Below are 27620 nucleotides of genomic sequence, written 5' to 3'. Positions count from 1 at the left end.
ATGCTGGTTATTATGAGCTCAAACAGCTGCGTGGCCTTTAATTTAGAGCCAGAAACACCCTCAGAAGTGTGAAAATAACCTGTGATTTTGATTTAACGTCAACATAAATATCATCATCTAGCATTCCTGGCTTTGGCAGCGTGGGGATACTTCTTTATTTCTGCTTAAATCACAGATTGTGCCCTTAAGTCTCCTCCCCAGGGTTCTGATAATGATCCGATGAGTTAAGACATTTGAACAGGCGGTCCCGGGCAGCCTCTCATAACTCAGAAAGGTTATTCTCTGGCAGCAGATATAGATAAATGTCATGCGACACTGCGGAGGCTTCACTGCCACGGAGCCGACATGGCACTCACCGCTGATATTTACACGATGAGGGATGCGTGGCCTGCTGACAACATCGGTTCTGATGTTATTTCACCCCCCCAAAAAAATGAGAATAATCGTAAATTTGTCATTTAAGTCGCTGTAAATGTCACCGAACCCCTGTTAATTTCACTTGTGCCGTAATTGTTGCGAATATACCGTTGTTTGTGCGGAATTTATACCCTCTTGCACCCTCTTGCGCTTTATGTTTCCTCCAGAAGAAGACTTAGCGGGGAGAAAGCCACCTCGATCTGCTGTCATCAATCCAGGACGAACCTGAGGCATGTCTCTGTGATGTGTTACCCCCCCCGGAAGGGAAGACGGGGGGGAAACAGAGGAAGGGCCAATTTGTGCATTAGCCCCAGCAGCAGGGCAGGCAGGCACTTAATTCTGTGGAAGCGCATCATTATATGCACCATTTACCAGATGCCCATTTAACATGCAATAATTAGATCACTGGGTTTGGAGAGAGAGAGGGAGAGAGAGATAGGAACAGAGAGAGAGAGAGATGTCGAATATTTAAATAGGGTCCCTTACCATAACATTAGTGGCCCCCCCACAGGGTCACTTGTCAAAACAGTTTGAGAGATTAATCCAGTGTCAAGGAGCAACATCCATCGACTGCTTTTCTTTGTTGTGGAAAGCGGTGACGGTTTTTGTAAGAGGTCGAACTTTCCTGCAGAGTCAGACAGAAGTGTAAACGAGGGCTGAGCGTCTCCGGTCACGAGCGGCAAAATAACGAATATGAACCAACAGAGATCCGCCGTTATTGGATTCGCTCTGAGGGGCAGAGATCTGGAAATGCGACTTTCACGCCGCGCCTGGGTGAAAATCATTTTTGTGTTTTTTTCCCTCTGTTAATCTTTGCAAGGACAAACAAATCCAATAATTGGATTTCCAGCTATTCCTTCTCCTGCGACTGCAGCCGTTTGGCGTTTTGATTATTGATACTGATCGCCACATTTTGCTCCGTTTCTCAACCTGTCTCTCCCTGAAGGGGCCCTTGAGCTTGTGTTTCTGTTGTGATTGGGGGACAAAGTCCATCCTCTCATCCAAAGAGCAGAAGAGTCACTCGTTCCTGTGTGATGAGCCAAAAAATGCTCCATCCTGAGGAGCTTGAACTCTCTCTGGGTGCCCTACAGAGATGCTAATGGAGAAATTTATGGCTGATATAAAATGAAACAGGTCATCATCAGCCCTTACAGGGGCGCGTGTGTGTGTGTGTGTGTGTGTGTGTGTGTGTGTGTGTGTGTGTGTGTGTGTGGCGGGAAGCACTGACAGATCCCCTGGGCAGGCAAGAGTGAGTGGTACCTCAGGAGTTAAATGGCCTGAGGAGGACGCGGTCCACCATGCCGGTGTTCTGTACAGCTCTGCGGAACAGCCTATTACAACTGTGTGTGTGTGTGTGTGTGTGTGTGCAGGTGTCGGGGGGGGGGGGGGGGGGGGGGGGGGGCTTCATTACAGCCTGAGAATGTGCAACATCCAGGATGTGCTGCAGCGTAGAGTAGAGCAGAGATTCAAATGAAGCCGATGTTGATGCAGCTTGCTAGCTTCTAGTTCAAACTAGCTCCACAGAGAGGGAACGTGTTTAATTACGGGCCAAATCAGGATCCTTTAAAGGGGTGAGGTCAGTTCCCATGGTCCTAAAGGTGCAGCTGGTGTCATCTCGGCTGCGTGAGCTGCCGTAGCCATTTAATCACAGACACAGCTTATGACGCGGTGAAATGAAACTACCTGCAGCCTAATTTATAGACGATACGCGTGTTAAAAAGAAAACTACTGAAAAGGAGGGTGGAGGAGAAAGGGCTCGTCCTCACACCCTTTCTGAAGATTACGCAATAAGTAAGATGTTCACAGACATCTCCAGCTCCCTCTGTAAAGAGATGAAGACACGTATGTGATCATCCATGAAGGTACACAGAATAAACAGCCATTTCCTCACATCACCTGAGGCTGTGAATCACAGTTCTCAGTGAAACGTATGAGCTGGTTTTGATCTTTGCAGTAATAACATCAAAAAGCGAAGAAGCAGCCCATTAAAATGTCAGATACTGTCAGATAACAGCATCACACCGGCGTGGACCAGCGATGGAAATATAAGATAACGGCGCTCTGTCTGGCGGAGGGAAGCGCACGCCTCCAGGCACCGGCCGACACTTTATGCGATCCATTAAAGTTCAGGAGGAGCCTGCTTGGGTCTCGAATGAAGGGGGAGGAAATTGACCAAAATATCTGCGAGGCGCAGGCATTCATCATGCAGAAATAAAAAAAAAGGTGTTCTCTCAATGAGGCTGTAATCTTTTACAGGCAGGGGAGTGCAGGGTGCCCACTAACGCAGGAATGATTGCCACGTGGCCTCTTCAAGATGCCACTTTTGTACGAAGGTCACAACAATTCTGCAGTCGTTTTTAGCATCGCCAGCCCCTGCGAAGACCATTATGCCAGCCTTAAACGGCGAATAACATCAATTGCCCGCCGCTGATGTAAAAAGGCAACGGCGTCGCCTGTGCAGGTCTCTACTCGGAGGTCGTGGCCCATGGACCGAAGGGACGAATTACTTCAATGAGCTCCATTAGTGTCTCTGTGGGCTAAACTGTGGCAACCAAAACTTGCCAGGCTGCCTGAGCAGCCACAGAACAGCCTTTGTGTCGCCGTCCCTCTATTGCCCTCCAGTTTCTCACTGATTTACATACAAATTGATCTTGAGGTAAATCAGATGTCACTTTTCTCCGGGTCACAGAGAACAAGCTGAGATAATGAAATCAGGGTCCGCTGAGTGCTACACTCGCACCAGCTACCAGATGGGTCTCTTAATGCATGTGAGTGGCTGGGTGCACACGCGTGGGAGTTTGCCTATGTAAAAATGACTTAACATCTCCTATTTATTTTACCAATAGTGGTGGGGGTGCTCATGTGTGATCATTTGTCTGACAGCTCTCTAGACAAGCTTCCCTGGTGACTTTGGGCCGCCGTCTTTTGCTTGAATTCATCTCCAGAGCTGGAAAATTGATCTCATGACAAGAAAAATAAAACGAAATCGTCATTGCTGGAGCCGTCAGAATTGTATACATGCACCCGGCTGCTTAGTTTCCCGCTGCTGTAAATTTATATCACCCAGCGAGCAATGTTCTTATCCGAAAGCCATTAATCAGGACCTGAAAGAGTTCCTCCAGGCTTGCGTCCCAGAAGAATAGATGATGGAAAGTTTGGTTTGAGGGAGGGACCAGAGAGGTGACAATTAAATGGACAAAAAACCCAATGGAGCATTACATCCCATTAACTCTGTCTGGGGCTAAATTAAAGAAAAAAAAGAAAAATGTGTCATGTTTCTATCATGGGACACGTTGAGAGAGGAGGTGTGACTGAATGAAGGCAGGGACTGATGCACAACATCACTTCCAGAACGAGTCTCTAATCAGTCCAACAGTGTTTTAGCAGGTTTTTAATAAATTACACGTGCAATATTCAATTTCCTGTGACACGCATCCGAGTTTTTGATAGATTAATGCACCGTTCCTTCCATCCAGGCAGCCCTTGGCATCAATTAATGTCTTTAGCAGGGAAATTAACTCACTGAAACTCATTTGGGCTTGGTATTTTATCACAGTGGACAACAGTTTGGGGGAATTTGTGCGACTGCAATATGCTCAGCAGCCTGTCTGAGGACAACATATCTGTTCGTGGTTAACAAGCAGATAGTGGAGGCTCACAGGAAAGAAATAGAAGAATCATATGCATTTCTACTATAATATGAGCTGGGTGAAAAGAGAAAAACAGCTGTGGAACCGAAACATTCAAATGCAGGCGCCTTGTTTAAATGCTCTTCAGAATAAAGGAGACGGAACCCTGCCGATGACAAAGGCGGATTTCTAATAAACGTAGCCGCCGCTGCAGACCGTCTGTGCTGTAATTCCTCTACTTCAAATCATAAATACAATGAAAAGAAAAGACAGGAGTGATGTGAGGCCCAGAAGTCATCAGTCAGACTGACAGGCTTGAAATGGAACAATGGCGGCGTCTCCTCCCCTCCTGGGCAGCGCGGCTTCCTATTTGTTATATAACTTGTATTCATGAGATTGCTGCATCTAAAAACATCCTATGGCAATCAAGGAGAACGGCACGATTGCTCCGACCTGAGCCCGCTTCCACACATGCACAGCAGTTTCTACACTGTGACACCCACGTTGAAAGGCAGAGTTAAGATGTACCGCGTGTCCTCATTGGAAGGCTTTAAACGACCCCCCCTTCAGTTCAGCACAGATAAAGTTGAACGAGTCCGTATATCTTCTGTCTTTATCATACTGTCATCATAGGATCAGAGAGCTCATAATGGAGCGGCAGTTTATTTTGCTCCCAGCAGGCAGTGGCAGCAGCCTCTGTCCACTTTTCTGCACATATGAGGCTAATAAATCACATGAAGCTTCACAAAAAAATGACCCGAGTCCTCCCTGGGACCAGGTTGCACTGGTAATGGTAATAAAGGTGGAGCCCGATGAGCTCCGAGCCAATGGCGGCGAACTGTTGGAATCATAATTTTTACACAGATTGCCTGCTTTAATTGGGTTCGTGATCTGTGGACTGGAGCGTCAGGAGCTTCCAGTAAAGAGGGCTGACAGATGAGACACCCGGGTCTCCAGCAGCATTTCACACCGCTATAAATTCATAGACGAGGACAGGAGACAGAGCCGTGCCAGACCCTTCGTCACCTGGACACTGACACCAGAGAACATCGCTGCTGCCGCAGCAGCTGAGGGGTGAATTATCGATTAGCGATATCGATTATCCTCCAAAATTCCGACCAGAGAGCAGCATTGATCCGTAGATCCGAGAGGCGTATCGGTCTCTGCGACAAGAATCGTTTGGGTTCACCGGCGAACGAAGGCAGGCCTCGGTAGCCGGAGGGCCCCTGTAACAACACGTTCCCGCTTCCTCTCGGGCCTTTTTTCTTTACGCCTCAACACTTTATTGACTTTGCACAGTGGATTTGCATGAAAAGTGCAGTTTTCCTCCAGTGGAAATGCAGCTTATCCAAACGAGCGCTACAATCCTGCCAGCGGTTTCTGCCGTTTGTCTGCGGGATCGAGATGGTCCTGCAGGACAGGAAGTCTGGACAGACATGCAGGGAGACCTGGGACATCCGAGTTTGACAATGAAAAGCAAATAAGTGCACAACATAGCGAAGAGGGCTCCCTCATTGGGTTAAGTGTGAATCTTCTATCACCGAAGGCATCGAAGCCCAGAACGTGTCCTGCCGCTCTCGGGAAGCCAGAACGGAAAGTTTTTGAAGGAGGCGGAGCATGTGGACGACCCAGCCGGAGACAAATGGAAAGAGCGGTGACACGAGACATCTGGACTTGTGAGAACAGCGGCGTGTTCTCCTGCGTCCAGGACCGGTGGGACCGGTGAGCGACAGGCTGACGGGAATCAGAGCCGCTGCTGGGCCAAGACGTCCGTCGCGTGCAGCCGCTTCCACGCCGCCAAGGCCAGCTTCATCCCCCGTTGAAAGTTTTTGGACAAGAAGTTAATAAAAGTGTGTGTGTGTGTGTGTGGGGGGGGGGGCATTCTGCCAGCAGAGATCACATCAGAAGGTAATTATTGGATCTTTCCACTGGCTCCGTGGAACAAACTGTAAAAGGATCACAGACAGACATGTGGAATGCAACCAGCAGCGCTCCTCTGACCCGGGGACCAGCTCAATGTCAGTTTTACTCAGTCACACACACACGTACACACCTGAGCACAGACACACAGCCAGCCCAAGAGGGTGTCCTGGAGGCTCAGAGGGACGATACGGGAATCACTGTCCACTGATATCTTCCTCTGATAGCCGTGTGTGAAGGTCGTTTGTTCCCTGCTTTGGTGAGACTCTCCATAAATCACTGTGGAATTGGCATGATGGGTATTTATGGAGGCAGCTCCTGCCCCCCGGTCCCTTCGCTCACACGTCTCCGCCTTGTAGCCCCTAACCCAGGCAGATGTGCACAATAAATAACGACACATCTGGATGATTTCATCTGTTACGTCTCGCTCGGAGCAGGCAGCGACGCCGTCAAGCTACCTGAGGTCTTCATTCTTTTTTTACCCCCCTTTGTCGCGCGCTGACACGTTGATTTATATAGATGTGAATCTACACCTGCTTTAGATGAGATGATAATAACATAGAATAGAGATTCTGGTAGCTTGGTTGATGCTAATGTTGTTATGAAAGGCAGAAATCTCTTAGCTGGAGCCTTCAGGGGCCGTGGGGGTCCGACCCAGATCACATGGGCCTAATGGTAGTTTAATTTCCATTGCAGGCCAAAGTAAACCTACAGTGGCTGATATAAATCTGCGCCTGTCATTAAAGATTCTGTAGGAACGGCTCTTGAATAAGAAATGAGTCCTTTGTTTAACCTCGTCAGGCTGTTGCTCCGTGTCACACAAAGGCAGCTACGCTAAATCCCTCCGTTTCTGATGCAGATGGCGGTTGTTGCGCACGTGGCCGCGCCCCGGCGTGCCTTTTTCTGCCGCCTGCAGGTGAGCGTGTGTACTTCGTAGAGCATCAGGCTGGGCCCCCCCGAGGCGAAGACGAAGCTATCAAACTCTGTGTGTCACGTATAAATTGCTTTGACCTTTTTTCTCCCCCTTTCAGGCTCACGGCTCAATAGCAGCAGGGGACATTTTACCCGACTGGAAAGAGTTCCAGTCGGCAAAAACACGGGGAAAAAAGCAAACCCGGAACTCACAAATGACAAGATTTGTCCTCTGCGGGGGTCAGGACGAGCCACTTTTTTCTCTTGCATTCATGTTGCACACCTCCGGACGGCACAAAACCCCGAGCGCCTTTTTCAACATTGTGTCGCGGAAGAACAGTTAATCGGGCCGTAGCAGCAAACACCAGGCTTTGTATTACAAACTGCTGCCGTAGGAAGCGAACAGGTCAGGGGAGTTAATTCAGCTGCCCACTTATGAAACATTTTACTTTTGTACCTCTTGACCCAAAACGCCGAGTGGCCATTATGCTCCGGAGCTCCCAGTCAGTGCGCTCTCGACCAATTTAATCCATTTCTATTCTTCATCGCTGCATAAGTAGACTTCATAAATGAACCTGTTGTCTGCGGTGGCCATCTGGCCAGGAGTCATGTATATAAATGGACCCGCACACACTTGACTGGTGCCGCCATCGGCCGCCATTGCTCTCTTGGCCTCATATAATATTCATGCATTCGAGTAAGCAAGCATTACTCTTTTTTTCTTTCCTCCTCCTCACGCCACCATCGGTAATTGAAATTTCTGAAGTGCGCCATGTTTAATAATGGAATTAATTTCCCATGCAAAGTGTATATGATTGACCAGGCACGGGGAGCGGAGGAGCAGGCTCCATTTCCAAAGAGGAGGAGAGAAGAGCAGGCTGTTAACCATATTGTTACGTTTATGAATTCATGATAGAAATGACCATAATAGCTCTATTTCAGGTGAGTTGTCATTTTAATAATGCATGTGAGGGTTAATTGATTTACAGCCGCGATGGAGGTGAAGGCGCCAGTTTGTATTTTTGGATGTTGCTCCATAGAATACAGCAGTGCAACACTATTACACGGCATAGATCACAACAGCCGTGGATTTGAGGGGGTGTCCGGGGGGCTATAGTACAAGTGTAAAAGTGCAGGAAGGAGACTGAGCCCTGTGCAGGGGCTAATGATCAAGCTGGTTTGACCTCTTGAGCAGTTAATGTGGAACAGACTGTTCTAAATGACAGGCCACGGCGGGGAAAGAACAAAGGAGCGGCGCACAGAGGAGCAGCCTTCGTCACCGCCCGCTCGGCTTTCACCCAGGCCTGTAAAAGGACGTGCACGTCCAACTTCAAGAGCCCCTTTCTGAGGCGCAGCTTCACGTTACAGCCGCAATCAACCGCGGCGCGATTTCGCTTTCCGAATCAAGAACACGTGCAGGACGCAGCAGGTAGCAGGTTTGAATCCACACAAAGACGGAGCCCCGAGACGCGGCAGGGAAAGATCTGAATCACTGCCACCTTTAATGACCGTACAAGGGAAGTCTCATAAGTTAATTTGTGAAGAAGGCACAGGACAAAAACACAATTAATTTCGCTCCTTTTCAGCTGACAGCCGGGAGGAGGGGGGGGGGGGGGGGGGGGGGGGGGGGGGGGGGGTGTGCGAGGTTAGCGAGGGGAGGAGGGGCTGGTGCAATGAGGGTGCGAGGAAAACAGTATGCTCAGCACAACAATGTTCCCCGTCCCAGCCAAGGCGTATTAGGTTAATGAAATGTTCACAGGCTGTAATTGTTGTAATGCGCGGACAGATTGCGAAGAAGGGCGAGAGATGGGAGAGCAGCGGAGGACCGGGGAGGAGGACCGGGGAGGAGGACGGCGCCGAGCACTTACTAAAAGCCTTCGCGACACGTGACGCGCAGTCACACGTTCATACACGAGTGGGTGACAATGCAAGGTGCCACCTGCTCATGCATTAACACATTCACTCACACAGATGGGGGAGTTGCAGCCTCGATGGAGCAGAGGCGCATGTGTGAGGTTTAATACTGTCGTGGTTATTCCGTTTAGAGACACCGAAGGTAGAGAAACCAAAGTTCTGCAGTTGGGAAAATAGGAAACCAGCCATGTTTAGCCAGGCTTGCGGTAAATAACCTGTAATAGACGAAAAAAGGTGCCTCCTCACACCTTCCTGGGGCACTTCCACGGTTCTGAGAATGAACAAGACCCAAGAACAACACTAACAGACTGTAAAACGCACCGTGAACCGGAGTATTCCAGAACAAGAGAGCGTGGGTGGCGAGGGGGGAGGAGCGGAGAGAAAGGTGAGAAATCATGGCAGGATGAGAGGAAGGGGGGGGGGGCAGATACAGGGAGACATTTAGAGGAGAACTGAGTTCAAATCTAACACCAAATGATTGCATCTCTTAAAGTGTCAAGTACATTTCCATTTAAAGTGCTTGTTTAAACACCCATGAAAAGGTGTTCCTCGCCTGCGTGTGCACCAAGTCTTCGGGGAGTCTTCTGAGACCCTCCAGCCACACTATTGTCACCGTCTTCCTCATTATAAGGCCTCATCTGCTTTAGCTTTTAAACAATATAATGGCCCTCTAACGGAACCATAAGCTCTGGGGGAACATCTCACTGATACATACATGCGGGCCAGCATGGACCCCTTCACGTGGGGACGATGCTGTGATGTTGGAAGTGGTGAAAACTGCCATCTTATAAAGGTCATTTAAACATCCCCCTGGCTTTTTCCTTGAGAGCAGCTGTTTGCCTTCCAGCTCTGTCACATGCAGCTCTGGAGCTGTCTCGCCTTACAAGAAAGCGCCCGAATTCATTCACATTTTTCTCTGCTGCTCGGCCCAACAATGAAGTCAGACGGGGGCGTTCTGTGCAAGCAAAGCCCCTGCAACAGGACGGCGAACAGCAAGAGCCCTGGTCTAATTATTTCTCATAGAGGAGGATATAAAAAGGCTGCACAGACCTGTCCAAAGATGGGTGAGGCCGACTCATCTGCAGCGGCATCCTGCTGGGCTCCGGTTTCCCCTCGTTTCTTTTGTGCTCTGAAAATAACAGCATGGTGCACGTCACCTCTTGTCGCTTGCAAAATGTTCGGTGTCTGATTAGTACAAACAAGCCCTTTTATGTCATCAAATAGAAGGCTGGTGATGTCATCAGTTATAGAGACGTGCACTCTTATACAATATACAAGGTTGTTTCGCGTCAATGTTTTTTGCTGTTTTAATAATGACGCGATGCAGCATCCACCTTTACATAGTCACAACTTTCAACACATACAGGCTTGAACAACGTCCGGGCGCTAATGAAGTCGCTGGCTAATCTGGAGAGGGCTCGTTGAAGCTGTTGCTCTCGTTGCCTCCGCCGTGGTTAATATGGGCGATGCTGCCCTGGCGAGTTGGTCAAATTTATTGCTCCAGTGACCGCTCTTTCCGAGAAATTGGTCTAAACACCTTCTTGAAAATAAATCTTTGTTCGCAAATCACGCGTCTGTGAGCCTTCACTTCCCGCCATGAGATCAGCTTTGAGTTCATCTGAGCAGCTCCGAGCTCCACAAGTATAAATAAACTGAGACTATATTGTCATCGTCAGGCATCAGTGTCATCATGTTTTGTCGGGGGTGCGCCGCGGGAGGTGGAGGGCACCGGTGGAGCAGCGACTGGGCTGGAGACCCTCTGAGGGTTTATCAGAGTTCATAATAAGGCCATAATAAGGCCACTCAGTGCGCCCCAGGTATAGCCAAATATGGCCGTAAATAACTGTGTTAGCCAGCACAGTAGCCGAAATCTGCAGCCGAATCTGCTCCTCTTGTGGACGCTGATATAAACATACAAACAAGAATCTCTACCCTTCAGAGATCGGTCTCAGGGGGCCGACAGGAAGGCCAATCTTATGGGAGGGGAGCAAAAATCTTTGCTGAATTGAGACCCAAGTGAGCAGCTCTCGTAGCCCCGGAGCTTCCACGATGACGACCCGCTGACAGGCCGCCCAGCCACAAGATCCGCGGTGCATCAACGTCATCGGGTAATTTAGCGGGCGCCGAGCCGAGTCCTGCCGCCAATTTCACTTGCAGGGTCATTTGACCTCGGGATGAAACGCTGCGACAAACTTTTCAGATTGCCAAAACGATCAGGGACAAGGTGGGAATTTCAGTGCGAGTGAGAGGAGCTAAAAGTAGAGGCAGAGGAAGAGCTAAAGGTAGTGCTGGAGCCTCACCTGTGAAGAAGCCAAGAGCAGGAGTCCTTCTACTGAGCCAGGCTGATTGAAAGCAGTTGAGAGGTGGGTGTGTCTGAGTCAGAGTGGAGCTGAGGTGGGGGGGGGGGGGGGGGGGGGTGGAAAAGTCCCCACTCAAGGTCATTTCTGTCACCTGGCTGTTGTAATCTGCAGCTCTGATGCTGCCAAGAACATCACTGTCACAACCCGACAGTTGCAGCTGAACGCGTCTGATGACAGAAGAGGTCCCCGTTTCCTGCTGAGAGGCGGCCATTTTGAGGAACAGGAAGTAAACAGGAAGTCTTTCTATATCTTCTCCAACCAATGCCGCGTCTGCCCCATTCCTGCAGGAACGCCAACGCGGAAGCATCAAGCCGGGATCGCTGATGCTGCACCGCTGACCCCGCGTTGCGTCTGTTTTAAAATGCAGCCAGCGATGCTAGCCTTTTTAAAGAGCCTTGATTATTAAAATGCCCTCACCTGCTAGCACGCCGCAGTCTGTAAACAACATGAATGATGTGTGAAGCTGTGCCGCCTCGCGCACACATTTATTAAATTACACTTTTCAGACACACATCAGCTTTCTCCTTTGATTCATTTCCTTTAATGAGTTGGCTGATGCAGACTGGCATGCTGTAATGAAAAGGTAAAGACAAGCGAGCGGGGGAGCCATAAATACGTCTCCCAGCATGAGAAATAATGACAGGAGTTTAATGTCCAATTAGATTAAAAGGCTTCTCTGACACAAAAGCGGGACGCTGAGTGCACTGCTCAATGAGCCCGTGAGCGACATTGATTAACGCTAAACAGATCTATTACTCTGGTGCACGGCGCTGATCATCAGGTCCACCTGACACCTTTCCAACTGTAACCGTGTGCGTTTGCGCCTCGGTTTACTCTCCGGCCGCCCGCTGGAGGTGAGGACACGTTACGATCTAGCATCACTGTCGAGCTTTGTTGGAATACCAATCCACGGCCTAGCGTACGTTGGGATACACAGGAAGTGGCGTGCAACGCTGAGTCTGATTAATACCAGTTAGGTGGCGATGCTAACGGCAATATGCTCTTTATCTTCCCTGCTGACACCACGTTATTATTCTAATGCACATTTTAAACGGCGCACCTCTTATGGATCCTATAGTGGGCGCATGTGAGTGAGTGTTCGTCCCACTGAAGCCACCGCTGCGTCCTGCCGAGACGTATAAACTGGACGGGGACAGTTTTATTGCCCCTGTTGTCGACTCAGGACGCGTTTCACTGTCAGGCCCAGAAGTTGCCTCAGTTGAGAGTTGCCCCAGTTCCTCCGTTGTGCCCAGAACCGCGGAGCAGTTGCTCTGTGGGAAGTGTGCCAAACCCCCGTGAAATTTAGAAAGAATTTTAACTCCTAGCCCTGAGCAATTGCGCTGCAACTGGTGGGAAACCGCATCGCCCATCTTTTCTCCAGGGGCATCTGCTTCATGTGAGCAGCCAGCAGAAGGTGCAGATGCAACCAAAACTGGAACGCTGGAGCCAAGAAAGTGTGGGAGAAACACGCACGGCACGCCAGTCAATCCTGCACAATTACACCGTCAACAGGCCTCTGTCAGTTACACGTGGCACTTTAGATCATTTTGTGTTACATAATGAACCTGCAGCTGCTGCACGTTCCCCCTCCACAGAAGCCCAACGGCCCATCCTTGCAGACGCTGACCCAGAACCAGGACCCTGCCCTCAGAAAACGCCTTCCCCACGTCTTTAGGGGCCCAGGTAGACTCCGGGATGGCAGATATTGAGACGCGGCTGCTTTGAATCCGCTTGATGCATCAAAAAAGTTCCATCAGAGGCGTCTTCCTCCTCCCGGGAGCTCAGTTCTTCCTCTCATGAGATTAGCTCCTTGATTTCCGATCCAAAACTCCCAGAGCAGCAGCTATTTTACCACTCTGTCTGACTGGAGACACCAGAGTGGTGCAGAAAACAACCCTGATTCATCGTTTGGAAAGCAAAGACCCCTTTTTTGGCCTGGCTATTGTTTTATCTGTTTTGGTTCAAAAAGAAGAGGCTTTGCCCAGTTAAAGGCTTGTAAACATCAACGGGCGCCCTTGATTATGCTGCCATAGGAAACACAAATACCATATCAACAACAGTAAAACGGTAGCAGAGGTTTGGGCAAAGAGACAATGTCTTCAGCTGTTCCTAATTATGGTGAGGGGAGGAGAGGCTTCGGTGTTCAACACTCCGTGCGCTCACACCTAGAGGCCATTTGGAGTCGCCAATTTGCCTGAATGTGTGTAGAATGTGAAGGAAGACCACCAACAATGAGGGACAACAACACTGGGACAATAACTGAGACTCTCGACTCCAGTGCCGAACCAGAAACCTTCAGGTCATTGAGCATCCGTGGCGTGTTAGCGCTAGTTAGCGCTAGACAGAGTAGCATCTATCAGACCTTCAGCGGTAGCAGAGAATCAGCTTTGTGCTGCCAGAAAATCCCAAGTTCCATCGTTCTAATAGCAGGAAAACTTAATTAACTAGGTGAGCCTTGGGGGCTCTTATAAAATGCCTCCCCAAGCAACAGAGGAGAGCGAGAATGACCCCCAGCTATGACAGACCTGCTTACTGATACAGAAAATGTGATTGCTTTTCATATTCCAGTGAATTTTCAACATTTCCCGTTTTACCCCGGGACACGGAGTCGCTCGGAATGCAGGAGAATAGGTGCATGGCTGGGAAAAGGGGCGGCGCGCGTGGGCGTTATTAGCTAAATGAATTTTAATAAATAACGTCAGAACATAATGAAACGTAAGACAATACCAAAGACCAAATTAAATGCTCGGCGAAGTACGCCAGGCAGATAATGGCGTACAGTACTGGAACGGATGAAGGAGGTGCGTAACGCCGCGTGTTCCATTTATATGTAAATCAATCCACCTTAATGGAATGACCTCGACCAGGTGCCAGAGGAGAGCGCGGCCGCCCCCCCCCCCGAAAACGCATTTCTGACACAGAAACCTCGCGACCTTTGGAGTCGGCTTGGTGCTGCGTCAGACAAGCCGCTAATGAGCCGCTTCCCGTGAGTTGGTCGCACCTACACACGTGCGCCACGCTGGGGGCGGGCTGACCAGGCGACACCCGCGGCCGCCGCTCCGCGTCACCTTCTTCTGCCCCTCTCAGGCCCTATTAGGGGGACGGTCGCGGGCGGACAGGACAGATGATGCGGCTGCAGCACCCCGCCGCGTGGTGCTTCACCGGGAAGCTCGAATCAGCAAACAATCGGACCGATCCGGTTCTCAAATGAAGAGTTCTGTGTTTGTGTTACGTTATCGCGCTCTCTTCCCAGTCTGTCGCTTCCTAATGGCGCAGAGCTGTGGGAGGCCAGGACACCCGCGTCTGGCGCCTGATAATGAACACGATGAAGATGGATAGCACTTTGCCCTGCCTGGAACCACATTCGCAGTTGGGGATTGATTACCGCGGTAACGAGGCCCACGGTGGCAGAAACAAGGCAAATATTCATATTTGCCCCAAGAGCTGCCGCGTGAAGCCCTCCCACATTACATGCAATCAGTGTGTGGAAACCATCTCACCTTTGAAACGTTGTTGGCTGGTCGAGCCTATAGGAGGTAGCGGAGTCATTCCCTACTCTACCACAAGGGGGCGGGAGTTGAGAAAACAACTCAGAGGCGCCCGAATGATTCAAAGAGGTTTTAATGCACTCAAGAAAGGATATTCGGCATTTACGTGGCATTAAGAGCCTTGCTGGTTGTTTTAGAGTGAAATCACTCTGAAAGAAAAGGTATAAAGGTCTCTCCTGGGAAGCATTTGAAGCCGTTAATAGGGGAGAAAACGGGATTAGTTGCATTACAGACCAAGGCGTGAAGACTTTAAACAGCTTTTGTTTTGCTGCGTTATCTCAACTGCCCCCTGCCTGAATAACAGCCCGGACCGGAGCAGCATTGCTATGCCAGTCACAGCAAAGACACGGGGACGAAAAACACTTAGCTGGAAGAGGAAACAGGAGGATATTATTCACTTTTTAAGAGGCATTTATAGCAGTTGCATTGTCGCAGACCACCCCTATCTGATGCCACCAGGCTCGGCATATTAATAACCGCTACATGGGCCGTTGTCATACGTCATGCTGGTACTGAAGAATTCAAAAGGAGATTTATGAAGACCCTCGAGTGATCATTACAAGGTGGCCTTGTTGGGTATCGGTTTTTCTTCCTTCTTTGTCAGCCGCGATGGTTGTCCTCTAGGTAGAGGGTGTGGTACCAAAGAGGGAGACGCCGTTAATGACCATCTGCTCAGAGAGCAACCTTTTTAATGAAGATGGATGTTGGGAGGAACTGACCAGGGGGCTCCAGGCAGGGGTCTAATCACATGCCCCCCCTCCCCCCCAGTGTCTGGACTCTCTAGGTTGCCTTAGCGATGTTTTGGCCTTTTCCTGCTACGTTGGAAGCAAGAAATAATCAAACAGGAGGAGCGTTCAGGCAGAAGCTGGAAGCAGGACTGTGGAGATCCCCCCCCCCACCCAAACCCCCACCTGTTCTTTGCACTGGTTTCAGGCACCAGTTAGAGCACATTCAATTATTGTGCAGGAATACCAACACTCTCGTCCCAAACTGTCAGAGAGTGACTTATTATTCTGTCCTGGAAGTGAATGCAGATACATCACATTAGCTTTATTGGAGGGCTGAATGCATCCGTGTCCCGCAACCATCGGATGACCTCCCGCTGGATCTCTGATGGGAAGTAATGATGATGAGAAAAAGAGCTAATTTATAATTTATACATCTCCTCTCCAGATACCCAAGGTCACTTTACAAGTTCCACAGCTGCAAGGACGAGAGCTTCCAGGCTGATGTGACAGTTTCAGGTGTCCCTTGAGTACGTCCAGAGTAGAGAGTCCGGAGTCATGGCCCGGAAAACTACGCCTCCAAATGTCCTGAGATGGGTGGATGGTGGAATGTGGACCGGAGAGTCCGGGATGAGGTGTCTATTTTGAGGAGATCCGAGCGATCGCGAGGGCGCTTGCAGGTGAGCAGGAGGAGCTTGTAGGAGATGAGGGGCTGGACTGGGAGCCAGAGAAGGTTGAGTACGGTCAAGGTGGACATGCTGGAGCCTGTTTGGGCTTTGCTGGAAACCCCAGAGGGGATCCCGTAGCAGCAGTCCAGGAAGAAGGTTCTGAAGGCCTGGCTGGGTTCCAGAGACGTTCACAGTCTGGAGATGTTTGGAGGTGATGTTTGGATGAGTGTCACTCCTCTCCGATTGGGAATTCCGTAGCATTTACCATGAACGGATGGATATTCCGTCTTCCAAACACGTCACTGGAAGCAAGTGAGCTGTTTTTTTTCTCTAAATTTCTTATTCTGAGATCAATGGGGTCAGATCTTCTTTGGCCTGTTAAAGAGGTGCCAGTTATTATCGCCGCGCCACGGTCGGGCAGCCAGGATTTAATTGGATTCTGGCTACTTCAAAAAAAATAAAATAAAACTCTTTTCAGTCTCGATCTGAATCTTTTTGCCGTCCAACCTTGTTTTCACCCCCATTTGGCTGTGTTGCTTTTGAGAGTTCTGTGATTAAGCTCCTGAACTGGAGCATTAATCATCAAAAACTTGGGGGGGGGGGGGGGTGAAGAAAGGCGAGCTTTCAGCGACCACATCCTCAGGCTTCACCCCAAACACGGCAGTGAAATTAAAAACACGCTCGTGGGCATAAAGCAGATCTGAGCACCAGAGCTGTTGTGTCAGCAATCTCCTATCAGAATCCTCCTGTTTGGAAAACAGCAAAGAGAAAGAGACGGAACAGAAGGCAAAGCCTGCTGCCCCCCCCCCTTCTCGTTCCTGCAGACATCACTTCTCTGTAAAGGTTATTAGAGAACTGAGCTAAGATTGATAGATGGAGATGGAAAGACGCTCAGAAGCCCATCTCTGGCACACTCATCTTCATCGGAGCGCCGCTCCTGACAGCAGAGGTGCAGAGGAGGAGACGGATGGATGAGTTTTCCCTTCCTACTGTATCTCAGTGGAGAGTGAGATCAAACTATTTGTGCTCTTTTTGCTTCAGACATCACCCGGAACGCCGGCGTGAAACAACCGCGGTGATTTTAACGCGCGCGGGAAACTTTCCACGCGGCCTCGCTAACACACTATTTGTCCATTAATATGCCGTGAGGGAGTGTGTGATGCTGCAGGCTAACGGCAGCCGTTATAATGAGCGATGGTGCCAATAAATGGATATCTGCCACAGTCGCGGCGCTCCTCTCTGCCGCCGCAGTTAAAAGGATTGACTCAGCCTTCGCTAACCTTGTATTTGACTTGAACTGTCATTAGCGAATCAAAAGCAGATTAATTAATCGCAGGTCCACTGAGGTGCACATTACCTTAAGTGACTATTGTAATATAGCTTTAAGAGAAATCACCCGTGGTTTCTCATCCTGACACCAGAATGAATGTTCTGCTACTTCCAGGAGTGCTGATTCTGTCACTAAAAGGGGGCCAAATGGATCCTTTAAGTGGTGGGGCGTCTATCAGGGCATTAATTCTCTTCCAAATGGCGCTCTGTTGCAAATGGTCAACGTTTATATCACATCTGCTGTGGCTGCTTCTCGTCTTTATTGCCCGTGCTGCTGCACATACAGTACTGCAGTATATTCCCCTCTGAAAGGGTTTAAAAGCCAAAGAGGCCTGAAAAATGGCGAGAAAAAAAGTGAAGGGAGAGTTTTGAGTTTGACCGAGAGGGCTGTAAACAGCAGACACACGGGCGTTGACTTGAAAGCTGCCGTCGAGCGGCCTTGTCTGGTCTCTGCCTGGAGCTCAGACTATGTGCTGTTCTTTACATTCTGACATTTGGAGACACGCCATGACTCACTTATAGTCCAGAGCAGACGAGGCCAAATCGCTCGGGGCCTTTTGGTTCACTGCTTGTAATGAGCAAGGGCCTTGGAAAATGTGAGTATCTTGTGTTTGCAGAAAAACCTGCCTTGCTCAGGTGGCCTTCAGCAGCACTGCGCTTTGCTGTTTTCCCACATCTTTACGTTTCACTTTATTTCCCCCTCCCTTCAGTTCCATCAGAAAATCTCAGTGCTGACACCCCAGTGATGTACTAACAGTATCCCCTGCTGGCAAAAGAGGGAACAATTATAACGAGGGTACGGAAAGGTCTCAAATACCAATATATATTTTTGTAAATATCCTCACATGAAGTACAAAGAACGATTGTGATTTTTTTTAAAAAAAACTCACCGTGGGACACTGAAACTGGAAATACTCGCTGCTTCTCACGTTCACAGGCTGCCAGAGCAGTTACGCCTTTTCTCCACTAGAGGCCGCTATCGCTTTACAATCCGAAGCCTTGGATGGATAGATGGATGGATGGATGGATGGATGGATGGATGGATGGATGGATGGATGGATGGATGGATGGATGGATGGATGGATGGATGGATGGATGGATGGATGGATGGATGGGTCACCCCCTATTGATTTTTAGAAATGAGGTCCATAAAAAAGATTCATCTCTCTTCCATAATGCAACAGAGCTCTAAACATAAAACACAAAGGGAACCTCCTGAAACCTACTATTCATCAACGTGCAGGTCCCTGATGTGTTTAATGAGCTATAAATAATTTAAAATATTAATATCGGTGTACAGGGTGTTGACCTCCACTTCTGTTACAAGAGCTAATCTTCTTTTTTCATCATATAATCAATGGCTGCGATTATTTACACTGTGATTCTTTTACTTTTATACAGTGAAATAGGTGAGGAGCTTTTTTTGGAAACAAAATGAGCTGATCTGACTTATCCATTACTCTGACAACTCGGGTCATCAGAGACTTTCTGCAGGTTTTTGTCTGTTTTTTCTCCATTTTTCAGCTTTCGACTGTCAACCTTTACGTTTATTAACATCGTTATTAAAGAGGCGGGGTCCCTCCCTTTCCCCCGAAGAGCGGCCACCATTCTGCCTTCTATAAACACGCCGGTTTCCACGGCAACCTGGAGCAAGCTCTGCAGAGCAAACACCTCAGGAGCCGGGAGAAAAGTGTTGAACAATGAAGGGTCTGGGTGTGGAGGAGAGCGGGGGGGCGGGTGGAACAGGTACATTCTTCCAAGGTGCCAATTATGCTACGGCTGGAAAAGATGGAAATATCTCACGTTGTCTGTGTTTACACTGTTTGAACCTGCATTTGTACACAAACTACATTACGTGTTTGTGTTGCTGCAGAATTTATGCTTCGATTCTTCGATTCTTTTACACATGATGCTTTTCATACGAATCATCAACTCCCAATAATCCACTAATCAACTCAGACTAATGCATTCTCGCGACCTTTGACTCTGACTTGGGCTGACGTTGAACTCTGACACGAGTCGCCGCGCACCTGAGAAACCGAGACAAGTTCGCGTGCAACCTGTGCACGTTCGCGCCCCCCTCCGGAGCCCTGGTTTCTTTATTCCAAGCTGGAATATGCCTCTATTCTTTTTATTCCAACTCCTTCCGTGAATACGTGGTGGGAGGAAAAATAATCAGGCGCGCTGGTTTTGAAATGCGGCTTTTCTGCCAAGGACAAAAGGAGGAATCAGTGAAAGCAGAGAAGTTCCTGGAAACAGAGGAGTGAAGGCGGGACGGACGCAGCCACTCAATCCCAGACGTGTCTGCTGAGCACACACTCATCACAAACTCAGAGGGACACACACCGGCCGGACACCTGCTGCTGGCGCCGGAGCCGCTCACCCAGACGTGCAGAAAGGTGCAGGTGAGTGAATCAATGACCCAAGATGCTGGGGTTTAGTTTGGATGCTTGTTTTTGTCCACTTTTACACTTTTTCGGGCACCCAAACTGTCACGCCGACGCCATGTTTCCACTTCATTTTCATCTTGGTTAGAAAATATTTTGTGTGAGCACAGCAGGGGGCTGTATTTATTGTTGCCTGTCGCCGTTATTTAAAGTGAGCCTTGACTTTTTGATTCTTTAACTCATCAGATATGAGCTAGGCTTGTTTATTTCACAACAACTTCCTGCCGAAGCATCCGCTGCGGCCATGAGCGGCAGAGGATGCCAGCTCCTGGTGTCTCCCTGCAACATGTCCCCCTCCATGAGCATGATGGGAGGACACCGGTCTTCCCCTCCGAGGGCCAACCTGGGCTCCTGCGTCGGCCAGAATGGGAGCCATGTCGTCCTGCCGTCCCTGTGCCTCCGCAGGCAGGTTCTGACCAACAGGAAGGATGGGAACGTTCCGGCTCAGCCCCCGCACAGGCATCATTACGGGCCGACCACTCATGCGGGAGCCTGCTCCTACAAAGGTACCCGGTTTAGAAAATATCAGAAGGTCCGGAAGCTTTTGTGGTTTTAGTGTCCAGAAGAGGGTTTCGGGATCGAGCCCGTCGCTGACGGCTCCCTCTGGTATTGATAATTAACCAAGCGTAGAAATTAAAATTTCTCCAGAGGAAAATGTAAGGAGGTGAAAAGCTCATTTGTGATTAACAGAGCAGAAAGTGTCTCTCCCGCTCAAGCGAGTGAGGTAAAGTGGGCTGAGGGCGCTCTGCGTCCATATGTGCGGATCTCAGCTCCATTTGTGCAGCAGGTTGGCCGGTGTCGGAGCCCATCATGCAGGTCTTTGGTCATCCAGCGTCTTCTAACCTCACGGTCACCAGCAGCCCCATGACCGGACCTCCTCCGTCATATCCGCAGAGCGTGCAGATCCCTCACGCCGACGCCAGGTGGGCGATATCGGTAACAGTTGGCGACGTGGCGCCCGCTAAACCTCCCGTGTGAGGCTAAAGTCCACAACAATCTGTTTCAGATCCTTGCTGTCCAGAGAGTCCCTGGCATCCACCACCTTGAGTCTGTTCGAGACGCAGTCGGTGTTTAGCGGCAGACATGACTGGACATATGGCTATCGCGTGCTTCCGCCAGTGGGGCCGCCGCAGTGCGCCACGCAGCCCGGCGAGGCGGGGGTGCAGCGAAGCCTCTCCCCCGGCACGGCCATGTCTGGCACCAGCGCGTCGGGCGGCGCCAGCACCTCCGCCTCCCTCCCCTCGTACCTGTTTGTAGGTGAGGCTGGAAGCCCCAGGCAGTCCAAGAAGAGAGCTCTGTCCATGTCGCCCTTGTCTGACGTCATGGGCGTTGATTTCAACTCCATCATACGCACCTCGCCCACCTCGCTGGTGGCCTACATCAATGGCTGCCACGGCTCTCCCGCTTCTCACCCCGTGCTCGCGCCTGTCCAGCCTGAAGGTTATGGTCACTTTTTAGGCGTGAAGGGGTCCTCCATCCCCCAGCCTCATCCTTACATCGGCCCTTCTCAGGCTCTGGCTCCACAGACTGAATACGGGTATCTACGGGCACTTGAAGAAGGAGGCAACCTGGAGAGCCAGAAGGCCAATATGGCGGTGGAGCACCAGTGTCTCCCGCATGAGAGACTGGGGGTGACGAAGACCTCGGACACCTACGGCGAACCCCCGGAGAGCCCGCTACACGACCTGCAGGTGACCTCTCTCCGTGATGCTGCCATGCCACAGGAGCCACCGCCGCCTTACCATTCCCACCAGCACGTCCACCTGGTGAGGCGTCACTCCAGAGCGAAGCACCCCCAGGAGCCCCTTGCACAGGTTCCCAGGGTGAGCTTCATACCTCAGGTGCCCATGCTGGAGGAAGAGGAGGGAGAGCTGGAGGAGCCCGGGACTCACTGCTGCAGGTGGCTGAACTGTAGCGCCGTCCACGAGCACAAGGACGAGCTGGTGAGGCACATCGAGAAGACGCACGTGGACCAGCGGAAGGCTGAGGACTTCCCCTGTTACTGGATGGGCTGTCCACGCAGGTTCAAGCCTTTCAATGCCAGATACAAACTTCTGATCCACATGAGGGTCCACTCAGGAGAGAAACCCAACAAGTGCACGGTACGGCACGTCTGTTGTTGTATATTTATCTCTGATGCTGCCTCGTCGGGGCGCTTATTTACTTCATCACTGTTTACTCCTGAAAAAGCTGGAGCTCGATCACCTGGGATCAGTTTAACCGCCGTTCTTCCATTCCGGGCCACGGTCCGTTTGAATTCTTTCATTCTCCGGGATGAAGAAGAAGGAAAAAGGACAGAAATGTCTCTTTTCTCTGTATTCACGTCCAAGGATTTGATCCAAAACCTTTCTTTCAACGCCAGGCGTTTAGCACAGGTCTGTGATAATGAATGTGGCTTAGCTAAATTATGCAGTTAAAACAAGCTGAGCTCTTTTTGATCTGGCACGGCCTCACGGCTCCTTTGTAGCGACCCGGCCCGGCAGCGGGGACTCTGGCAGGCCACCGACTGGCGAGCTTGGCTGTAGGACTGGGAAGGTGTTGACCCAGTTTGGCTCTCTGAAATACTCGTTAGCTTCACTCATTATTGATATCTGCATTCAGCGTGGACGATGAATGGGGACTGAATGGACGGCGGCTCCTCACTTTTGTCACAGAATTCAAGCTTTGAGCAGAAGCGAGGCGGCGGCGGCGGCTGTCGCCAGCGCGCTAATATAAAGAGGTGTAGTGGTTGCCATGGCAATGACCTGTGTTGTGTGTTCCGTCCTTCATTCTGGACGGCGTGAGGAAGGGAATTCAGAAAGTTAAGGACTCGTAATGCAGCATATTTGCCAAAGTTTCATCGTGTATGTGTACAGTGACACCACAGCAGATTCTGCTAGCGTTTGGCTAAAAACAACGACGCAGCGATTGTTTCCGACTCTTCTTATCTCCTCTCCCTCCAAATACTTTGATGAGCAATCGGCACACTCCCGACCAAACACTCTTCATCACACCACTTACAGCAAGTCAGTTATTAACCACCTGCATACCTGTGCTTCGACCTTTCGGACCAAAATACTCACTTATTAGCCCAGCCGCTGCTGTTGCCATGGCGCTGCAACCACCGCCCGTTGTGTCCAGAGTTTCAGGTGATAATTTAGGTTTGGAACCAACATTTATGGTCACACCTTCAGAGTTAAAAATGGTCCAAAACTGTTACGTTGTGGCAAAGGAGAGATTTTTCTTTTTAATTAAAGATTCTGGAGGTCAGCTTTGTACTTGCGAAATGGACATAAAGATAGTGTTATTTTTTTAGGGGGGGGCTGGCAGGTCTCTCATCTGACGCGTGATAAATGAGGTGAAGCAGAACAATGAGGTAGCTCATGTTACATATGGAGGGCAGGCCCGGGCTTGTAGCCGTCATCTCACCAGCTTTTAATGATGATTCAACAACAAACCATCTATTGGCGTATTTTGCCTTCTGTTTAAAGTCCTTCGGGGTCATTTCGGTCCTCTTTAAGCATTCAGAGCGACCCAATCTGGGACAAGCTGCCCCAAAACACACACGTCCGTCTTAATTTCTCTCACTATGAGCAATGATTGGATCCATCTACAGTCAAACTGAGCTGGCTCCCCCGTTAGTTGTGTGTAATCTGAACCTGATGCTTCTGGAGGCCTCATTTCAACAGCAGAAGTTCGTTTATATTCGGGGGCCTTTTTTCCCCCGTTATGGTCTGCTCAGATACACGTTATAGTGCGAGTGGCTGTAGGTCAAAAATAAAACTGTAAAGCTGGGACTGAACAATCCTGAAACAAGGGAAGCGTGGAGCCCAGACAGAGCTGGCAGGGCCTGGTGTTGTCATTCTTCAGCCAGGGTGAGAGAACCTGCCAGGAGCCGTCCGGCGCTGGCTTCAACACCAATCTATTACTCAGGAGCCATGCTGGTTTCTCCGGAGCCAAAATGTCCCTTCATAAAAGCTGAAAAGCCTTCGGCGCTTTACGAGAGCGCCATGAGCTCAGAGGAAGCTGCTGCTGGGGTCCAACCTCCAGACTCAGATCTGTTCTTTGATGTTTAAAGCAGATCAAAGAAGGCGCACATGCATATGAAGGAGGATAAAGCAGAGCAGCTCGTGCACGGCTATTAGAAACAGCTTATTTACAAATACTAACTAACTGGTGCATCTTGGAAATAATTCTGTTTCTAGTTACTTTTGCAATCGCGTTCGGATGTTCTCTTCTGGAATGAGAGGAATGTTATTAGTGAGCTATTGAGCGGAAAAATGAAAATATTTTAATTCTTGCATGATGTGATGACTAAGGGGTAAGAGCATGTCAGGAATCTGGTCCAGGAGGGTAAAGAAAAGCAAAAAAACAAAATTAGACATGGTCCATGTGTTTTCTTTATAAGGTATCAGGACATTCCTGACCCCCCGGGAAGGAGAAGAGGAAGAGTAAAAATAAGGAAAATAAGCTCCGAGGAACTATTTTAACATTGATGTCATCACAATTGTAAGACAAACAGGCAGGCAGACAGGCAGGCAGGAAGACACGCACGGAGACAGGCAGGCAGGGAGGAAGACAGACAGACAGACAGACAGACAGACAGACAGACAGACAGACAGGCAGGCAGGCAGACAGGCAGGCAGACAGACAGGCAGACAGGCAGGCAGACAGGCAGGCAGACAGGCAGGCAGACAGGCAGGCAGACAGGCTGACGTTGGATGAACTAATTACAACATAGTAGTGTGTACACTGACCCCTGCTGGTTGCCTATGGAACTACAACACTTCACCCAGCCAGCAGGTGTGTGACAGCAACTGGTCATTTTCCGGTAGTGATGCTCGCTAAAGGCAATAAAAGGCATCGAATCACTGAGGAGTGGCTCGGCCTGTAAACACATATCAGCTAGGACAGATGCACACATGCAGAGGAACGTCCCGTAAAACCAAAACACACTGTGAACTGTTGTTTTGCCTCACGGCTGCAGAACCTCCGCCAGTCGAGATGTGCATGAAACTGCTGCAGTGAGAAGTTTAGGCTAAGAATTCAAAAGGCTTTCTCTGCATCCTCTTCACCTCCTCCTACACAGTGGTCCACACAACCTCTGTCCAGAGAGATTTGCTGCCTATAGCTCTCTATAGCATTACAAAACAGAAATGACTTTTACTACCTTAGAATGTGTTATTTATCCGGGGCGACTGAACAGTGGCATCTGCATGTGGATGTTGCAGTTTGAGGGCTGCAAGAAGGCTTTCTCCCGACTAGAAAACCTGAAAATCCACCTGCGGAGCCACACTGGGGAGAAGCCCTACATGTGCCAGCACCCAGGCTGCCACAAGGCCTTCAGCAACTCCAGCGACAGAGCCAAACACCAGCGCACACATCTGGAAACAGTGAGTCGCACAACTGCACTGCTCTGACGTGAGCGCTTGATTTACGCTCTGGTTTGTCTGTGCGCGTACAGAAGCCGTACACGTGTCAGGTGCCCGGCTGCGCCAAGCGTTATACTGATCCCAGCTCCCTGAGGAAGCACGTGAAATCCCACTCCTCTGAAGAACAGCAGCTACGGAAAAAGGTAAAAGATCCCGTTTGTCGGGAAGACGGGGACGGTAATTCCTCCACAGTGGTGGACAAAAGAGAGCAGAGGAGCTAATGATGCTATTATGCTGTGTGTGACACCTGAAAACTAGCTCCCCTTACACATAATTACACGTGTTTGTCAAATTTTCTTGCTTTTGCCACAACTCTCTATTATAGTTTTGCATCATGACAGATTTATCCACTTTAGCTCGCTGAGGCTGATGTCACCATAGATACGGCAGGAGGAGGTGGGTAGCTGCTAATTAAAAGTGACATTTAAAAAGTCTCCCACATGCATTCTTCTTCTTAAAAAAAAAAAAGTTAAATGGAACTGATCTGAATTGTGACTTTTCCCTTTTCAGGTGAGTGTGTGTTTGATGCGTGATGCGGGTGTGTGTTCCTCTATTTATGCCGCAGCCGTCGAGGACGGAGGCTGTCGAGCTAGACGAGACTTTCATCCCACTTTCAGCTGCAGTTGCAGCTCATTTTTGGTTCCTTTGTCCTGTTTCCTGCTCCTCAGTGGATGATTTACTGTGTTCGCAGATGAGATCAGCCACCCAGGGAGCCCTGACAGACTGTTTAACCATCAGCCCCCTGCAGCCAACTCTCTCTCCTCTGGTCAGGGCAGAAAACAACCCCAACCCGTCCCCCGGTACCCCGGAGTCGCTCTCCGGCGTGTTCGGTACGTTCTGCTCGTCTCGGTTGGAGGCCGTCGGCCCCCGAACATGAGAGCTTTGTCCGTAAAATGCGCTGGACGGACCTGAAGTGTGTGTCATCCCTGTTCCCCAGCTGCCCCACAGGGAGACGACGCCCCTGGCAACCCTCACCTGGCTCTGCTCTGCTCCCTGGAAAATGATTACAGGTGTGTTTACCTGTCGCTGTTGTCGCCAACATGTGAGGCTTTTCTCTTTAAAACTGCCCAACAAATCCTGTAAGTCATCTAAACCCCCTTTAGCTCCATAACTGACATGATATTTGCTTGTTTTGAAAGCCTTTTGATTCAGCCTTTTGATTTGTGCGGATGTGCACAAATCACATCCGCCTGTTAAAAACTAGCTCTGTTTAGCTAGCTAGCGTCTCCCGGTGAAGCTGGCGGCTCCTCGCCATTGTCTCCGCGGTGGCGGCGGCGGGCCAGCGGCCTTCACTGCAGGATTCTGGGTAGACAATCGGCCCGTGAAAGCCTCGCCGGCGTTAGCGGATGCTACAGCCACCGACAAGTGCGGCGAAGGAATTCAATAAGTGAATCCTGAAATCAAAAAAAATTCCAATTAAGATCCAGTGGGAGGGAAAAGATTATACAATTACTTCTCTGTGGCTGTGAAATCAATTGTGAAATCCTCGTTGCCGCTTTCCTGAGATTTCATTAGCTTCTTCATTCAGGAGCTGTTGATTGACAGCAGACTGTTGCCAGTTGCCATGACCACTTAGCAACATTTAAATCTGCTAGTTTAATCCTCCGTTTCCCTGAAACACAGTTATTGTTTCTCCAGATGAACAATCTGGGCAGCTAAAGCCCATTTTTGTTAACGCCAGTCCGGTATATTTCAGGTTTGTTGACGGTTCCCCCAACCAGCGCCTCCCCAGGGACCCGTGTGGGCCTGGTTCTTCCACTTGCCTCCTGAACCCTCCCGGTGAGACCAGCATGCAAAACAACCCGGGCCGGCCTCCCGATCCAGCCCATCCCGATCCAGGTGCTTGTCCGGCTGTGTAAAGGGGGGGGGGGGGGGGGGTGTGTGCACGTTCCGTCTTTACGACTTTACGAAGGCAGGAAGTGACAGAAATCCCACCCCCCCCCATCCCCAGATCTCTCTGCTCAGGTGAAAATGTTGCATCACCCCCAACAATATGGTGGCATCACAGCGCCGGCCGGCACGAGTCATTTGATGCGAGGCCACACCTTCAGCGGCGGCCTCCCCCCCGCCGCCGGTAATCCCAGCGGGGCGGGGGCCTCAGCAGCAGCAGCTCTAGGCTGCATTACAGGTAATGAAACCACGGTCTTGTGGTGGGATTAGCATTTTATTGGCATCACATTTCACTGTGTGTGTGTGTGTGTGTGTGTGTGTGTAGGATTTGACTTCCACAGCCAAGCACAGGAAGCGCATCCCAACCCCAAACTGCAGGGAGGGGGGTTCCAGGACGGCGTGGACCTCTGCACCAGCCAGGTCTCCTGCATCTACATGGAGGGCTGACGT

The 27620-nt window shown here is 50.0% G+C and overlaps 1 protein-coding gene across 3 annotated transcripts in view; it reads left to right on the top strand.

The window, feature by feature from the left end:
• Positions 1 to 19533: 19533 nt before the first annotated feature.
• Positions 19534 to 27620, top strand: part of LOC101061716 (zinc finger protein GLIS3-like) — an 8506-nt gene continuing 419 nt past the window's right edge. For 2 of the 3 annotated variants that reach the window (XR_003888832.1, XM_029838071.1), the window contains exons 1-11: positions 19535 to 19827; positions 20056 to 20375; positions 20654 to 20792; positions 20876 to 21971; positions 25080 to 25241; positions 25313 to 25423; positions 25972 to 26110; positions 26218 to 26290; positions 26977 to 27119; positions 27232 to 27408; positions 27496 to 27620. The exon at positions 27496 to 27620 is cut by the window's right edge. Coding sequence is in view for 2 of the 3 variants with exons in the window: in XM_029838071.1 (XP_029693931.1) it covers positions 20114 to 20375; positions 20654 to 20792; positions 20876 to 21971; positions 25080 to 25241; positions 25313 to 25423; positions 25972 to 26110; positions 26218 to 26290; positions 26977 to 27119; positions 27232 to 27408; positions 27496 to 27617 (2424 nt within the window). In the remaining variant the exon portion in view is untranslated. Of the gene's footprint in view, positions 19828 to 20055; positions 20376 to 20653; positions 20793 to 20875; positions 21972 to 25079; positions 25242 to 25312; positions 25424 to 25971; positions 26111 to 26217; positions 26291 to 26976; positions 27120 to 27231; positions 27409 to 27495 lie in introns of all 3 variants that reach the window. The other variant, XM_029838072.1, reaches the window with a different exon arrangement.

The sequence above is a fragment of the Takifugu rubripes genome, chromosome 6, assembly GCF_901000725.2.
Source record: "Takifugu rubripes chromosome 6, fTakRub1.2, whole genome shotgun sequence".
In the NCBI taxonomy this organism is placed as follows: domain Eukaryota; kingdom Metazoa; phylum Chordata; class Actinopteri; order Tetraodontiformes; family Tetraodontidae; genus Takifugu; species Takifugu rubripes.
This window is presented reverse-complemented; position numbering and strand designations above follow the sequence as displayed.